General features: G+C 41.1%; 1 protein-coding gene across 1 annotated transcript in view; it reads right to left on the bottom strand.

Moving 5' to 3' along the window:
- The window catches only part of ECT2L (epithelial cell transforming 2 like), a 41,992-nt gene extending 31,184 nt beyond the window's left edge, over window positions 1-10,808 (bottom strand). Inside the window, exons 1-5 of the mRNA XM_075200666.1 lie at window positions 10,626-10,808; window positions 8,670-8,782; window positions 6,060-6,222; window positions 3,824-4,076; window positions 1,619-1,752 (exon numbers count right to left, since the gene is read on the bottom strand). Of these exons, the coding sequence (XP_075056767.1) occupies window positions 1,619-1,752; window positions 3,824-4,076; window positions 6,060-6,222; window positions 8,670-8,782; window positions 10,626-10,808 (846 nt within the window). The remainder of the gene's footprint in view (window positions 1-1,618; window positions 1,753-3,823; window positions 4,077-6,059; window positions 6,223-8,669; window positions 8,783-10,625) is intronic.
- Between the last annotated feature and the right edge of the window lie 8,423 nt (window positions 10,809-19,231).

Raw genomic sequence — 19,231 nt, 5'->3', positions numbered from 1 at the left:
CATTTCTATTAAGTGAAATCAAATATAATTAAACATGTATATATTATTATATCTTTATAATATTTTTATGTTATTATACTATATAACAAGAGGATATATCAAATGCAACTATGGCGCTACATATACGCTTCCCTATTCATAACATATGTGAAATTTGATCCGAATTCATTAATCCAGTACAACACTAATAAATAATTATACATACTTCATCCAAGATTATGCTAAACTTGTTGTAAACCAATTAATTTCAATGCACGTGATGGGTCAATCTGTGTGGCTATTATTTGTTGAAACATAATAGTACTACCACTGGTTTGAAGGTAATAAAGTACAATGTTTAATTAAGGGGAATATTGTATCAGATACATATAAAATTGTTTGAAAATAAGACTGGTCTTGTGACTAAAGTACTTTATGCTTTTAAAGATGGCAACTGACCACTGAAACTGGTCACACTGCTTTTAATAAGGTTTCCAGTAAATTATTTACTACATGGTCCTGGCCATATATTTTTTGCAAAGCGCTATCATGCCATACATTTTAATTCCGCATTGACTAGGCACCTGCATGTAATAATACAGCTATTTCCTTAAAAAAACTAGCTGTAAAGATCTGTAACTACAGTCATTCATCTGGATTTAGTGGAATTCACGTGTGCACTGCATTATGGGAACATAAGTGAAAAAGTATGTGCACAAGGTTGTTAGAAGATCTTCTATACCCTTGTCATCACAATACCATGATTTTCATAATGAAATGGAAGTATAGCATTTTCGGTTGTATCCTGAGTAATACGGTAACTGCGGAAGACTTGCTGAAAGGAAACCAAGGTTGTTGTCTGCTGTAGTTATTAGCACTGTATTTACCATATAGAGAAACTAGGCTCATGCAAAGCGAAGCACTCTTTGGGGCTGCATAGATGTGGTTTTATGACAATCTTATTTTATTTTTAAATAGTTTTTCTATATTGTACCAGTAAGATGAATATAATACTAATATAAGGAGGAGCAGGAGTGCCAGGAAGTCAGTGTGTGTGTGTGTGTGTGTGTGTGTGTGTATGTCAGGTACAAAGTACTGGAGCCTAGAGGCCCTGACCTGCCTACGTACTGGGAGGAGCCACCAACCTGATGTGGCCCCACCCCATTCTGTGGCTATGTAAAGTGCCCCAAAATTTATCTTGGCGGCCCTAAGAGATACCTCTTATTCACTCATAATACCTAGGACTGCATCAACTATAAATACAGGAAGGTGTTTGAAGGCTATATTGTTCAGGTTATAAAATTGAACTGATACAATCTAATAAACCTCCAGATATAAAGAGATGATGCATCATAAGGCAGGATGCCCTTGGTCGGAGAGAGGGTGTTTTGCAGTCTGCCATTGCTGTTAATTTGCTTATCATCATCCATCACATATTTTTGCAGATTCTATCTTCTTTTATTCTCTAAGTCCCTGCATTTGTGGGCCTGGTGCTGGGTCTGTGCCTGTTTAACCAGACAAATGTGACAAACATGCCTACAGTTCACCACATGCATAGAAACTGTCCCCCTACATCTGTGTAAAGTAATCATTCAAATCAAGTAGAAACAAAATAAAAAGTAGCTTCAACTTCCCTCACCTTAATGGACCATAGAGCAGCTTGTATACCTGTCTGGTCGGACAGGCTCACGCTGTTAGTTAGTGTTCGTTTCGATTTTATAGCTGATCTCCATGTTCCGCTCATCCAAGGAGGTCTGGTCTTAATGAGCTCTCCTGAAGAACAGAGGGTATCAGGGTGTTAAGAGCTCTGTATTTAAATCACATTGTCACCCTTTGGGTGGTGTCAAACTAGTGCTTCCTACTTCACGTTTAAAGTGTAGCACGTAAACACAACAAATTGAAATAATTAATTTCTATAAGTAAGAAAGAAACTATGGCACAAGACTGCTTTGATAACCTGAGTGGTTTCCAAAATGCTGACAGCTATACAATACTTACTCTCTCCAATTGAAAACCATTATACATGAGCAGCCCCTGTCACACAGAGCATTGTAAGTGCTAATTATAAAGTGGGTTTATCCTTCTTATCTTTATTCACAGCATCAGTCATTTTGTGCATTGGTTTGTGATGTAAACTGGTCTCACCCTATCAAGGTTTCACACACACTGAACAACCCGACAACGCGATCTTTCTAAGCTTTAATCAACTGATCTAATCTTAACTGGTTGGCAGTATGTTATGAATACACAGGTAAACTGTAAAAAGTCCTAAAAGGCTACTCAATTTTAAAGCAGAGATTAGCAAGAAATTATCTTGTACCTGTGTAGCTGATATTATGAAAGAATAAATACAGTAAAATATTGTTTAACAATCAGATACACGATTGTGCTTTTAGTCCCTTAATCATTCATTTTTCCCCTCGTTTTACCGCCTCCCCCAATTACATTTTCCCTGTAAACATTCTCTAATTACTCCAACAAACCTGCATCTTCTTTCAGGTTATCCTAACTCCCTATCTACTCTTCCTCCTCATCAGTACAGTCTGCCTTAACCCTATAAATCGCCTCCATTCAGACGACATTACATAAAAAAAAACCATTTGCAATGACAACATACACATAAAGGTGATAGCTATAGTCCTTATATTTGAATTGGGATAGTGATAAGCTTAGTTAGTCCACACTGTGTCTTATGTACACAATGATACGGAATGTCAAAAGGTTGTGTTGCCAAGTTACATTTTGGTTTGCATTAGGATAACTCTGTTTAGTCACTAGATCAATTGGGAACCAAGAAAGTGTTATTAGCAACTATCTACATAATCTGTAAGAGACAATAGTGAACTTTGTCATGTTTAATTGGAGGTATTAGCTATTTAAAGGAACATTATCCCAAACACTACTTTGAAAACAACATTCTGATTTTAATAGCTGTTCCTGTTCACAGTATACATGTCACCTACACAACACAGAAAGTATTTTATGGCCTAAATCCATATTCAGTCTATCAATTTACTTTGTACCTAATGTCTCAGTGTTGTCATTAGTTAAACGTGAATTAATTGACTGCATTCTCCCGATTCTTAGTTCCCCCCACAGAATGAAATCTTCCACTATAGTAGGGAAAAGGGTACTCTTTAACAAAATAATACTAATAGCTGAGAAATACTTTCTTCAAAAGATAATGATTGGTAAAGTAGCTCAGCTTCTTTTGTTATATTGCACATACCCAGGTCCAAAGTTACCACCAATAGGCGAAATAGGCAGCTGTCTAGAGTGCCAAAGCTTTTGGCACGCTTAAAACACTAAATGATGACATCATATCACTCATTCAGTGCTTTTATTTTACCTCGGGCAACCCCATACTGTGTGCCAACCCGCTTTCGAATACAACTTGGTCCTTGGGAGGGGGATGTCCGATACAGCTCTGCCTGTGATGCTGTCCACTGATGCTCCCCAGTGTCAATGATAGGCTATGAGTGTAGTGCCAACCTGTGACATCACAGTTCGCACCGCCACACTCCCAGCCACTCAATGACACGGATAAGCAGCTGATGACTGCAGATAGGCACTGTGAGCAACGCACCCATTCTCTGCCTGCCGTCCACCTCACCCGCTCTTCTACACGACTAAACAGGCTAGGATTCTCAGGGGGAGACATACAACCTGTTTATGTCAATCTTGTGATGTACCTTTAGGTTTAGATTTATTTTTGGAATTAAGTTAGTCTCATTCCCATAATGCATTACTGAAGCTTGCTTTAGTCTTTATCCAACTATTTAATTACATGACAAATACATACATAACATTCAATGCGATATGATCTAGACACACGACTACTCACTCTTATGCAGCGACAGTCTATCACGAAGCATCTTGCGCAGCCATTTCTCCTGCAGCTTTTCTTCCAGCTCCTCTTTTCCTTCCTTAGGTTCGTTCAATGTGCCATATGTTTCAGCAGCTTCCCTTGGAGTCAGATAATCTAGGCTACATGCACAGGAAATATAGTGCCTCTTCCATGCCCCATACTCATTGTCTGACGGATTGTATGGCAAAAACCAGCCAAACTTGGTGCACTTTGGCATCCATAGGCAATCCTGTGTAATTCATGTCAGGTAACAAACAGGAAAAATATTTACATTCACTTCAGTGACAGGAAACCAACAGCTTACTTCATACTTTTAATGTAAATAAAACCCAAACTGTTGTCAGTGTCACAGTTATGGGATATGTTACAAATTATTTATATTTAGCAAATATTGTGCTTCCTCTCCAATGGATTTTTCTGGGCAGTCAGTTTCTTTGTAGGACCTACACTAAGATATATTTTTCAGCACTAGCCAGCTCAGTATCACTGCACCTACACATGATGAGTACTTGAACGTGACCTATCAGTGGCCTGCTTTGATATATAGTCAGGAGAATTTAATTACAAACATCATTGTGCATAGCACATACTTGCCAACTTATGCCAAGTATGATCCGGGAGCTGCAGAGGGAAGGTGGGCGTGCAGGGGCGGGGCTCAGAAAATAATCTAGTCATTTTGGTCATGCCCCGTGATGTAATGACACAAAACGCGTCATTTTACAGCGGGGGCAGGGTCAAACAACGCGATTCTCTGTGAATCGTGGCGATTTGGACCAAATTCTGCCTGATGCGAGAGATTGCCATACTCTCCCGGGAGTCCGTGACATTCTGGGAGAGTTAGCAAGTATGGCATAGCAAAAGTATGAAGTAGACAGAAAACCCCCTCCTTACTCTTATCTATTTAATGTAGGGGTTCAAACATGCACCCATTGTCCAGTGTTGTACACTGCATTCACTGTAAGTAAAGAGACAACAGATGTAAACATAGGTATAAATGCAACCTAGTGTACAATAATAATCAATATCATTTTTTTATTTTTTTTGTTATCTGCAAAATAAAACAACCATTGGCACTGACAATACATTTACAATCGGGGACCGCGTTCCCTATGTTTTATCACACAGAACATAATTTACAATGTGTAAATTGTTCTCATGCAAACATAAGATGTCCTTTTGTCAGTGAGATTATTAAACTTATATAATAAAATATAACAGTGGGTCACACAGCCATTTACACTCTACCAAAGGACTTTTGTGACAGCTCCGAGCTGGTCATTTTTTAGGACCGGGGCCATCTTTTCCATTGGGCATGATGGGCAGCTGCCCGGCGGCCCCACGGGCAAGGGGGCCCTATAGGCACGGCTCTTAATGAGAATAAATAATCCTGAAAAAGAAAAAAAGCTTCAAAAAAAACCTACAAGGGTCACTGAGCAAGTACATCTATCTATCTCTATCTCTATATATCTATATCTGTATCTGTATACATCTATATATCTATATCTAGAGGCCCCGGTGCACTGCTTTGCCCGGGGGCCCATAATGTTGTTAAGATGGCCCTGTTTAGGACTCATACTATACCTTTAATAGGCCCCTTTTGTGCCACTTTGCTGCACTTCAGGAGAGAAGAACATCCCCATATGCCCTCACTCTCATGACTAATTTAAGCAATACATGTGATTAAACTGAACAGAGTTGTACAATGAAATGGTAACGTTTACCTAAAGAAAGAGGTGATTCTAAAGGGAAGGAGGTTGGACTTTCTGTGAAGTATACACTCTTGCACAGTGTGCCACCTTTCTGCACACCAAAGAGTTTCCTGAGAGAAGGAAGTAAGTGTGCACCTTGACGTGTGCTGGGAGGACCACTGATGTAAGACCAAGGCGTTTTTCTATTGCTTGTCAGGTGTCCTTCATACATGACTTATTTAGTGACTGGAATAAATAGCACCAGACCACAGGCACATGTGAAAACTGTCGTACACCCTAATCAGATGTTGAGCACAGTGTAACATGAGTAATAGTAGTGCATCCAGTCATCTTCTGTCTCACTGCAGTTGTGGGATTGGGCAGTTTTCAAAAATGTAATTGTAATTACACTACCACTACTACTACATCAGAATAAATATCAGAATGGATGTACCAATGCAGAAAAACACAGTCATTTAATGGAGAACGTTTATGTGAGCAGCGAGAAGAATGTAATACTATACCTGCTCTGACAGGAACTTCCAATGCCAGCTGACCTGTCCCACAGAACAAAGATCGTGAGGATTGAGGAAGGACAAAATGTACAGTGAGAGAAACCTGGGCATAACTGTAGTGAAATCTAATTTGACAACAGGTACCTCCTCAGTAAAACAATCCCATACAAACCTAGGAGAAAATGGACAACAAGACTTTCAGTTAATATTTAACTTATCAGTGTGATACTACTACAACAGATAATAAAAAACAGGAATAATAATATTATTTATTTTCCTATTAAGACAGTACAGCAAATTCCCTGTAGCTCATAAGGCATGTAGTCACATTGCCTCCCATTATCATGTAGTCACATTGCCTCCCATTATCATGTAGTCACATTGCCTCCCATTATCATGTAGTCACATTTCCTCCTATTATCATGTAGTCACTTTGCCTCCCATCATCATGTAGTCACATTGCCTCCCATTATCATGTAGTTACATTGCCTCCCATTATCATGTAGTCACTTTGCCTCCCATTATCATGTAGTCACTTTGCCTCCCATTATCATGTAGTCACTTTGCCTCCCATCATCATGTAGTCACATTGCCTCCCATCATCATGTAGTCACATTGCCTCCCATTATCATGTAGTCACATTGCCTCCCATTATCATGTAGTCACATTGCCTCCCATTATCATGTAGTCACATTGCCTCCCATTATCATGTAGTCACATTGCCTCCCATTATCATGTAGTCACATTGCCTCCCATTATCATGTAGTCACATTGCCTCCCATTATCATGTAGTCACATTGCCTCCCATTATCATGTAGTCACATTGCCTCCCATTATCATGTAGTCACATTGCCTCCCATTATCATGTAGTCACATTGCCTCCCATTATCATGTAGTCACATTGCCTCCCATTATCATGTAGTCACATTGCCTCCCATCATCATGTAGTCACATTGCCTCCCATTATCATGTACTCACATTGCCTCCCATTATCATGTAGTCACTTTGCCTCCCATCATCATGTAGTCACATTGCCCAACATTATCATGTACTCACAATGCCTCCCATCATCATGTAGTCACATTGCCTCCCATTATCATGTAGTCACATTGCCTCCTATTATCATGTAGTCACATTGCCTCCTATTATCATGTAGTCACTTTGCCTCCCATCATCATGTAGTCACATTGCCTCCCATCATCATGTAGTCACATTGCCTCCATTATCATGTAGTCACATTGCCTCCCATCATCATGTAGTCACATTGCCTACCATCATCATGTAGTCACATTGCCTCCCTTATCATGTAGTCACATTGCCTCCATTATCATGTAGTCACATTGCCTCCCATTATCATGTAGTCACATTGCCTCCCATCATCATGTAGTCACATTGCCTCCATTATCATGTAGTCACATTGCCTCCCATCATCATGTAGTCACATTGCCTCCCATCATCATGTAGTCACATTGCCTCCCATTATCATGTAGTCACATTGCCTCCTATGATCATGTAGTCACATTGCCCCCATCATCATGTAGTCACATTGCCTCCCATCATCATGTACTCACATTGCCTCCCATTATCATGTACTCACATTGCCTCCCATCATCATGTAGTCACATTGCCTCCCATCATCATGTAGTCACATTGCCTCCCATTATCATGTAGTTACATTGCCTCCCATTATCATGTAGTCACATTGCCTCCCATTATCATGTAGTCACATTGCCTCCCATTATCATGTAGTCACATTGCCTCCTATTATCATGTAGTCACATTGCCTCCCATTATCATTAAGTCACATTCCCTTGTATTTGGCAGATAATTTAATTAAAAACAAATTCACATGGACAACTTTGATGCTTAAATCTTCTACCATGACAAAGGTCCAGCTTAAGGGCATGATATTTAAATCGTCATTGTTGCCTTCACAGAGTGGAGGCAGCTATTTTGTATTCATAATACTGTAGCTTATCAATTCACAAGCAACCAGGGCCTTTTGAATATTAGGCATTACATCCTGACCAGTAGTGTTACTAGTCTCTACTGAACTAATAGAATACATTTGCATGAATATTTATTCAGCCCATAAAATGGTTGCCCTTCTAGGTATATGCACCATGTGTACTCTAACACCTCCTTCAGCTTCAACAACCAATGGCCATAATAAATTGGGAGCGGACTAAACAAAGTAATATACCATGAGGATTGATCAGACATCTTGGTAAGGGGTGTATGTAGCCTGCAGAAAAAGCAATAGTGTGTAGCTCTTCTCGAGACCCTGCTGCCCAAAACGTACAGTGATGCCACCAAGGTTAACACAAGGTGACTTGGCAATGGGACCCGCACAGTTATGTTAGTAGAGGGATTGTCAATATATATGCCTTCAAAGATCATCTTAAAATAACAGCCATGAATAAAGCAGCAAGCTGCATGCCTGCACTAATCAACTATTCACATGAAAAGCCACTTCCATGTCATCAAAGACATACCATTGTGAGTACAACATGTAATATGAACAGCACGTGTAACAATAATGGGTTCCATCCAGACACCATATAGTTGCATGGGATCACAATGTTATTGAGTCACCCCTTGTCTAGTGTTCATACTTACTTCAGCTGTGACCTAGTGCTCCTTATTAAAATAGAATGTAGAAACTGTTTGCGCTGTTTGTCTGTCCATAAATCATACCAGTGCCCTATAAGATTAACTCTCTCATGAAAGAGCTGTGAAGAAAAAGAGAGAGGTAAACATAATGGGAACTCTCTTGCTAATATCTGCTTGGCAGACCTGGCATGGGAAGAGGACAATTGTGGCCAGGATGTTCATTTTGTCAATTGTTCTTCACAACAATAGAGTATGTAAAATGAAAATATATGTCCTCTCCCCATTCTGAAACATATGGTGGTCACTGGTACCTTACCAGATATCTATGTATGTTCTACAGTGCATAAGAGAGGTTTCAGGAGGAAACGGCTGCAATATATGCAGAACATTCAGAACATGAGGAAGACTGTGGCTTGATTTAGAGCTAAACATAAAAATGATAATGTCTCTGAGGCTGTACTTTCAGTTACACATATTTTAAGAAATAAGCAATTCTAAAACTGGTCTATAGATGTGCCTAGGAGAAGAGGGAGAGGGAGGGAGGGAGAGAGAGAGAATGGGAGAGAGAGGGAGGGAGAGAGAGAGAATGGGAGAGAGAGAGAGAGAGAGAGAGAGAATGGGAGAGAGAGAGGGAGAGAGAGAGAGGGAGAGAGAGAGAGGGAGAGAGAGAGAGGGAGAGAGAGAGAGGGAGAGAGAGAGAGGGAGAGAGAGAGAAAGAGGGAGAGGAAGAGAGAGAGAGGGAGAGAGCGAGAGAGAGAGAGAAAGAGAGAATGGGAGAGAGAGAGGGAGAGGAAGAGAGAAAGAGAGAGAGGGAGAGAGAGAGGGAGAGGGAGAGAGAGAGGGAGAGGGAGAGCGGGAGAGAGAGAGCGGGAGAGAGAGCGGGAGAGAGAGAGCGGGAGGGAGAGAGGGAGAGAGCGAGAGGGAGAGAGGGAGAGAGCGAGAGGGAGAGAGGGAGAGAGGGAGAGGGAGAGGGAGAGGGAGAGAATGGAAGAGAATAGCTTTACTTTACCACTGAATTTGTTAAGTTATTTCAAATATTTTGAGTTTTTCTATCATCATATTTTGCAGGCTGGTGTAAATCTATTATATGACATTTGTAATTCCTCTTGTAATGGTATTTATAGATTAGCAATATGATCAAGGTGGTTCAGTAAATCAAGCACTAAATCTATCTCCCTGGAAATAATCTAAGCATGGCTTTTTTAAACACTTTTTTTCTTATTGAAGCAAGTCAACATTACACTAACTTCATGCAGTTTTCCATAACAATCAGTATCAAATCTAAATACAAAAATTCTCAAACAAACATGCAAACACTCCAGGAGAAGAAAAAAGTAAAACCAATATGTTATATGTCCATGTAATAAGATGAGCTCCTCTGGAAATAATTAGTTTTAATTTATTTAGTTTGTAAAAGGTATGTAAAAGAGGGAACTTAGCGTGTTTTTTATGTCAAACTCACTATATAAATATCAGAAAATTTATTTTCTTTAAAAACAATCTTCTAGTCTTTTGAGCAGTTATCACCCTGCCTATGTGTATGAATAATCCACCTATCGTCTCAGAATATTTCTGGAGAGCAAAGTTACAAATCTGTCAGTCACCCTCTGCTTATTCCGAACATGGACTCCTGCTGCAGAGGGGCGAAGAGAGAGAAAGAGAATGGAGGACTAACTTAATAAAGTATAAACACTTTTGCGTTTTAATTAATATTATTTAGCTTAGTAAAACACTGCTTTTGAGATATAGTTATGTTAAATAGTAGCTTTACTTGCTTGTTAATATATACTAGAACAGATTGACCATTCTTGACTACAGGGTCAACTCAATCAAGAATAGTGTTACATAGGGGTACTGGTGTGATGGTGGTTTATCATAGATTCTCTGTGATCACAAAGATTGACCAAAACAAAACACAATTTAGAATATCTCCACATATGGACGGATTAATAGTTAATTTACCTGTTTGTTAAAAGATTTGCTTGCCATTGGCGTCCAGGCACTAAATCGTGTCTGACTGCTCACAGTGTGATCCAAATTAATATTGTCTCTGATTGCTATTTGTGTCTCTCCGGCCTGGAGCCCCATACTCTCCAGCTGCCACCGCTTAACACTGTGCGGACTGTTCCTCCGAGGACTGGTCATTGTGTCTGCTTCACATATACAAATACAAGAGAGGTCATAAAACAGTTCATGTGGTAGATGGTATTCAGCATTTGTTGCAATGACTTAAATACCAAGATCAGCCCATGCATTACATAAATATTTAAAGGCCTAACAAGCCCTAAACAACACTATGGTTTACATGCAGGTGTATGGAAATAGGTTTATGTGAGGGAACAGGGTACAGTGACTGTATGAAGTATTATAAATAGAGATGTTCACTGACCCCCGTGTTTTGGTTTTGGATCTGAATTAACTTTGGGTTTTGTTTTTTTGCAAAACCGCCCTTGCGTGTTTTGGTTTTGGTTTTGGGTCTGTATTTTTTAGAAAAAATAGCTAAAATATGCAAAATTCACATAATTTTGCTCTTTTTTTGTTCCTTCATTATTATTAACCTCAATAACACTAATTTCCAGTCATTTCCAGTCAATTTTGAACACCTCACAGGTCACAATATTATTTTCATCCACTCTTTTAGACAAAGACTGGAGCGAGCTGGCTGCATGCTAATCGAAAGATCAACAACACAAACACACGGCAGTTCATAGCACATCTAGGAAACATTGCCACACAGCAGTGGCAGAAAAGAAAAGTGATGCAAGATGGAATTGTCCTTGGGCCCTCCCACCCACCTTTATGTAAGATAATGAATAGAACAGGTACATTTTAACAAATCAAGCACTCCAGGAACAAGCAGTACCACTTTTGTGGCTGAAGTGTTTGGTTTGTTTGGGCCCCTACAAAACAAGCTACCAATAGCTTAGCTGCCTTAAACCTAACAGTGCTGTCAATGAACTCTACATTATTAAACCATGTCTGCTTGTGCTGCATCTTTAATCTCCTTCTCCTCTGCAGATACCTCCCTCTCACCCCTTAAGAACTGCCAAACTTATGTAGACAGAGGAATGGATATTACAACTGTAGTGGCATTAGATCTGCTCCAGACAGACTGTGACATGGAACATGTGGGCAGCATGGAATCTGTCATGTTGGAATACGCTGCATCGAACAGATTTAAACCAATTTATAGATGCAGTTGAGACCGTACTTAAGTTTAAACCCTGACCCACCGGATGAGATCTCGGATTTAAGAGAGCTTGTACACGAGAGATACACTGCACTGCAGAAGTATAATACAGAGGAGGCCCTGAGGCAGGACGATAAATATGTCCAGTTTAAAGAACACCTAAGAGACTGGTGGCGTTATCAGAAATGACAAATCCTAAGGAGAGTCCTAAGGAGAGTCCAAGCAGGATTAGCCATGTTGCAATGACATCCCTTAGTTTTTGTAACAGATTGTCAGCTGTATGCCTCTTAGTGAAGCCGGTGATACACAGAGTAGCCTGCCTCTGACAAATGTGACGTACTTATGTACATGCTGCTGCTGTTCCTGCTGGTGAAGGCAAATCACCAACCCAGTAGTCTGTCACAGTCATATAATCTTTAGTTTGCCCAGTTCCACTTGTCCACATATCTGTTGTTAAGTGTACAGTGGGTAGAATGGCATTTTGTAGCCAATAATTACATTTTTACAAACCTTCTGGTAGAGGTGAGGAATAGCTATTCTAGTAAAATGGTGTTGTGATGGAATTTGGTAACAGGGACACAAGACCTCAAGTAAATGTCTAAAACCAGCTGCATTAATAGTGGATATTGTGGATATTGGACGCAAATCTAATACTAGCATAGTCGCCATGACATCTCTGATCCGATTTGCAACTGGGTGACAGCTTTCATACTTGCTTCCTCTTGCAAAGGATTGTTTAAGAGTCAATTGTTGCAAACTACTAGTAGTCTTCTTTATGGTCTGCTTCTGGGATGAAGATACACCCCCAGCAGCAGCAACAGCAGCAGTGGGACCAACGCTTAAGAATTCTTCTGAGGAATCCAGGATAGTGAAGGAGCCATATAGCCTTAGCAGCTTGGATGCAGGACTAACTCCGATAGCTACTGAGTATATTGATGAGGAAGGTGTTGTGGGTGTAGATTGCATGTGTCGGGATCTAGCTGTGAGGGCAGAATATTGGTTTAGTGGTTAGCACTTCTGCCTCACAGCACTGGGGTCATGAGTTTGATTCCAAACCCTGGCCTTATCTGTGTGGAGTTTGCATGTTCTCCCTCTGTTTGCATGGGCTTGCTCCCAGAGGAGGGCTGGCAAATTTCAGCCCAGGGGGCAAGACTCGGCTCCGCAGCCTATTTTAAAGGATGTAAAATGCAGTTGGCCCAGTGACCTAGACCAAGGTAGCCCACTATGGGACCAGCCCAGCCTGCCCCTGCTTGCTCCCGTTTCCTCCCACACTCCAAAAACATACTGATGGGTTAATTGGCTGCTATTATATTGCCCTAAGTCTCCCTCGGTTTGTGTGTCTGTGTATGTTAGGGAATTTAGATTGTAAGCTCCAATGGGGCAGGGACTGATGTGAATGAGTTCTATGTACAGCACTGTGGAAGTAGTGGCGCTATATAAATAAATAGATGATGTTGAGAGAAGGGACCTAGCTAATGCTGGACTGCTTGCTATTGTTTTAGCATAAGTTTCCGATTTTCCCAACAGTTTGCAAGGAAATCGCTGCAAATGATGTAACATGGATGAGGTTCCTAGATGGTAAAGGTCCCTACCACTACTGACTGTGGCTTTACAAACGCTACAAATGGCTAGACAACTGTTGTCAGGATTTGGGTAGAAATAATTCCACACATAAGAGGTGGATTTTTTGGTCTTATTCCCAGACATGACAATGGCCTTCTTCTTATCACGTGCAAGAATTGCTTCCACTGGTGTAGGACTTACACAAACAACATCATCCTCATTAACATCCTCATTAGCGCCCTTGTCGGCTACACAAATATCCCCCTCATCCAAAGTGGCATCATCAATTTGTGTATCACCGGCTACACTCGGGCTGTTAATGCACACATCTGCAGAAATGCTGAAAGGGGCACACTATCAGAAAGGTCAGGCTTACACATAGACTCTCCTCAGGGATTTGTGTCATTTCTGAATTTGAACATACATTTTCCTCTAATGCCTTACTGTTTTCTTCCAGCTCGGCTTTTACACATAAAAGTATTTAGACTAGAGATGCTCAGGCTCGGATCCTCAGAAACCGAGTCGGCTTTGTACTTTCCCGCTTTTTTAGAATCGAAAACAAGACAAAACTTCATTGTGACGTTGTCGGATCTCGCGAGTTTTGGAATCTATAAATACAGCCCTCCACGACGATCTAGCGCCATTTGAGAGAGGTACACAGAATGGGCAGCATAGAGTGTAGAGCAGTTGGGCAGGCTAATAGATAGAATTGAAAGAGGAGGGGGTAGCAGTGTTAAAGAAAGTAATCAGTGACATTCAGGAGAGCTCCATGGCTCCAGTGTTAAATCTCATTGCAGAAAAATACAAATAATAGTGCTTACAGGGTTGATGTAATTCTGCAGTGCAATTCTACAGTGTTATATAGGTAACACACAGAAAGGAGAGCTCCATTGGTAATTCTCATTGCAGAAATACAACTACTAGTCCTTGCAGACTTTTCTTCTAAATTTGCACAAAAACGTGTATGGTGTTATATACACCTAAAGAGAAAAGCTCCATTGCTAATTGCCATTGCTGAAATACATATACTAGGCCTTGCAAGCTTTTCTTCTGACTTTTCTTTTCTGCCACTGCTGTGTGCCAATGTGTCCTAGATATGGTAGGAACTGCCGTGTGTTTGAGTCATTGCTCTGTCACTTAGCATCCAGCCAGGTCGCTGTAGTATTTGTTCTAAATAGTATGAAAATATTAATGTGACCTGTGAGGTGCTCAAAATTGACTGCAAATGACTTGAAATTAGCGTTATTGAGGTTAATAATAATGTAGGATCAAAAAAAGATCAAAATTATGTGATTTTAGCATATTTTAGCAATTTTTCTAAAAAAGTACAAAACCAAAACACACAAGGGTGGTTTTGCCAAAACCAAAACCAAAACCCAAAGCTAATCCAGATCCAAACACCAAAACCACTTCACGGAGGTCAGTGAGCATCTCTAATTTGGACACCACTTTTGGAGTTCGAATGACAAGGTCTTGCTTGGTCATGACTGACCTTACAAGAAGATGCCTCAGTGACAGTTGCAGAACTAGCACTCATAGATAAAGGCGAAGACCTCATTCTTTCCTTGCCACTGCATGTGTAGATGCATGTTGGCAATTTTATTTTTTTCTGCAGATAACTTTTCCTGGATTACAGGGTAAAAGATGTTTTTTTACATTTTTGTTTCCCTTACTTAAAAACACTATGCGCTTTAACATAGGCTTTAGCAGATGACGTAGAGGGATTACTATCATCATGACTGGTGCCAGCAGCTTCTTTGTGCTCCTGGTCTTCTGTGTACTGCTGTGAATCCATTTTGATAAACACAGTAAAATGTGACTGCAGATTTTGAAGAACACTGCCAGCTTTATTATTTCTATTTCAGCAATGACAATTAGCAATGGTGCTCTCCTTTTTCTGTGTGAGCTATATAACACAGTACAATGACTGAAGATTTAGAACAAGACTGCCGTCCCTATTATTTCTATTTCAGCAATGACAATTAGCAATGGAGCTCTCCTGTTTTCGTGTGAGCTATAACTCAGTAGAATGTCACTGGAGACTTTGAAGAACAGTGCTACCCCTATTCTTTCTTTTCTAGCTATGACGCCACCCAACTGCACTAGAGTCTGCCAAGAACCGTGCTACCTCTCCTATGTCTCTCTGTGAAATGGTGCTGGATCGCCGTGGAGGGGCGGGTACTTATAGAATTCAAAACTCGCGAGATCTGATGAAGTAACAATGACGTTTTGTCTCATTTTTAATTCCGAGGGCACTCGCATCTGCTAAGTTTGGGTGGGCTTGGTTCTCGGAGAATCGAGCCTGAGCATCTCTAATAATAAGTCTCCAGTACTGAAATAAGGTGCATTATTATAGAATGGCATCACATTAGATAAGATAAATAGTTGAGAGAGGACCATAAAGCCCACAAACATACAAGGAACTGACAGATATGTACACATGCCACAAGCTAAACCTGTTACAGACATGCACAAAGGTTATAGTGACAAGATAGATGGATTCCAAATGTTGATCCTAATGGTAGACAATGGCCAGATACAGGAGGATTTCAGCATTCCTTTATGAATGCAGTGCTCCGTTTTTGCACAGAAATGCAAAACTAGACATATTCTAAGGAACTTCAAGTGGTGGACAGTTTGTATTGTTTGGAGACATTCCCAGTTTATCAGATAGCTGGAGAGCCTTTAAAGTGATACAAAATGGGCAGAAGTTTAAACTACCTTTGAGGAGGCAGACACGGTCGCTAAGGATACATTTTTCTCAATCTGTCTAGGAACAATTTGTATAGAGGAATAACAATACACACACACATAAAACAAAGAAAATAGGGAGCTCAAAATGTAAAAATCATCCGCAAAGACAAAAATCGGAAAGCTAAATGTGGCATACTCCAAGCATATACAGTGATAAATTGATAATGGAAGAGTGACCACGGTTGATTGTCCTGCTGGGAAATAGGACATACAAGGTTTGGCTCGTGCTGAGGCCCTGGAACTGTACACTCATACTGCAGCATTCAGGAGCTACAGCACCATACATTTTTTGGCTGGTTAATACTGTTAACCAGTCAAATAGGTCTGCTAATGAGGGGGGGGGGGGGTGATCCTGTGGACCAATAAGAAGCCACTCTTTGGCTTCATCTTGGTCTGCTGCATCGCACCCCTGGCCTGAAGTTTTTCACAATCTGGTCCTGAAAGTAGCTGTCCAGCTCATCTATGCACTTTATTTCTAAACATTGGTACAAACAAACAGACCCCTTCCAAATATCATCCACCAACTCAGGCTCATTTCTGCATTCTTAAAGGACAGCTAGTGGCAGATTCTAATAGCAGCGGATAGAGCGACCACCTGGTTCCCAGAGCAACATGGGGGTCATAACTCTGGCTTGAATTGCCCTAGAGATTCATTTATTTTGAAATAATTGTTTTCAATACTGTAACGCAAATCAGAGCACCTCTCTTAATGGCACAGACTAGGCCCCGTGATCGGCAGTACAGCTGGCCAGTACAGACCCGCACATTCTGTGTGTGTCACCCTTCCTCCTCTATATGTCAGAGTGCTATCGCCTGGGACTGCCTTGTCAACGGGAGCAATCTGCTTATTCACAGTGAAGGACATGCTCATTAGAACATTCTAATGTGCACTAGTACAGGGTCCATGAAGAATGATAATTAAATATGTTAATACATTACATTTAAAGTGCACTAAAATGTATTACATTAAGTCCCATCATACTATTTATATTGCTTTTGCCTGCTTGGAAACTGGCCAACAGGATTCAGGGAACACACAACTATCTAACCCAAACTAATTTTATTCTCTATTTTTAACATTTGATTACCTTTTCTTACTTTTGTTTATTAAACATAAGCATTCAATAATAAAAATAATATTTACTGCTGGAAAAACAACATTTCCCATCTATCACTAATGTTATCTTCACTGGACAATAGTGCATTAGTAGGAGGGGACAGGAAGAAATGCCTAGGAAGAAAAGGAAATTTATTTTTGTTTCATGGGTTCAAAGGTCAACTTTCACAAGATACACAAAGAGATCTACACCTCTATAATAATGATGAGAAAAACATACGCAGAAGTCTTTTTACACTAAGTTTATTGCATCTGTTAGACTATCAGTATGTGGTATTGATGATACAATCCTTATTATTGAGTACATAAGAGACCTATCATCCTCTGATGCCTATACTTTGCAGCCACCTCCTTATCCATATCGAGCACTGAATGGAAAGAAAGTGCGTAGCCCACCACATTATGTACGTTTGACATGTATTATGCTATCCAGTCTCTAGTGTACACTGAAATAACCAATAGTGACCTGACAAGAAAGAGGTATTGACATCTCCGATCATGTGATAATGCTGCATTTTTATTATTTTTTATTGTTTTTTTCTCTCCCTGAATGAGGTTCTGAATCACAGAAACTTGCAGCACTGCAAATTTTGACAAACCGCTTGTTATCGCACCTGGTGCGACATAAACTTGTAGAACTTAGCAGAAAAGGTCTTCACCTATAGCAGTCGCCTTTCCCGTAGAGACTGGTTAAGCTCACAGGTACGCGGATGCCCCCAGGACTTACACTCAGTGTAATACAAGTTTATGGTCCCACGGCAGCACTCAGGTACGGGAGGTAATACACGGAGTGGGGACAGGCCAGGGGTCTGCGGACTGGACAGCGATGGTAATGTCCGACTGGCCTGACAGAGCACAGGTGGAGACGTCTGGTACAAGCTGGGTCAGGGCCACAGGCAAAGGTTCAGAGTCCAAGTACAGGCAGAAGGTCAGGGTCACAGGCAAAGGTTCAGAGTCCGGGTACAGGCAGAAGGTCAGGGTCACAGGCAAGGGTTCAGAGTCCGGGAACAAGCAAAGGTCATACACGAGAAAGCAATCCAAGGTTTTAAACACCAACACAGCAGAGAAGCAGATAGTAGACTGGAACAGAACGCAATAACCGTATAGTATTAAAAGGCAATCAGAGCAAAGCCCTGAAAGTATCCCCAGGAATTGCCTAAGTAATTAGAAGCACTGGTGGCCAATGGAGATGCAGTGCCCAGCTGCATAATTTAGACAGAGCTGCAAGAAAACCTAATCAGCCATAGATGGCTGAGTTTAAACAGCCCTGCGTGCACGTGCCCAGCTGTTTGACAGCTGGCCGGGCGCGGCAGTAGGGAGCAGCAATCGTCTTGGTTGTTGTCTAGGCAACCGGGACAAGGCAGCCGGAAGTGACGTCCCGGTCATCATGGAGATGGCCGGGACGCCAGAGACCAGGGACAGTGAGCCGTGGTGGTGCCCGCGGCCTCTGCGGGTCCTGACACCGCTGTCTTTATTTTCGCAAAAGTCTATGAAGCCTACCTTAGACTGGTCAGCAGGGGCAGGCTGGGCTGGGGGGCAGGGGGGCATCTGTCTCCCGGGCCAGTCCTATAGTGGGCTACCTTGGGCTAGGTCACTGGGCCCCCTGCGTTTTTTCCTTTAAAATGTTCCTAATAGGCTGCTGAGTCGAGCCTTGCCTCCCCTGCTGGTCAGCCAAGTATGCAAGAAGAGCATATTTGGTTGACCAGGTGGAGATGCCTGTTCCTTTTCAAGGGGGTGACAGGGACTTCTCTGATGTAGTTCTACAAAGGTATAAACACAGGCGCTAGCTAAGTGCTCAGCATGTGTCTGACATTATATTGCATTCAGTAATAGTGTAAACCCGGGAGGGCTCCTCAATAAAGTTCTGGGTATGGGTAGACATAAGAGGTTCATTAACATCTTCATTGGCAGCAGTACTATCCTACAGTAACCTAACAGAGGCAT

Source organism: Mixophyes fleayi, chromosome 3 (genome assembly GCF_038048845.1).
Source record: "Mixophyes fleayi isolate aMixFle1 chromosome 3, aMixFle1.hap1, whole genome shotgun sequence".
Classification (NCBI taxonomy): Eukaryota; Metazoa; Chordata; class Amphibia; order Anura; family Limnodynastidae; genus Mixophyes; species Mixophyes fleayi.
This window is presented reverse-complemented; position numbering and strand designations above follow the sequence as displayed.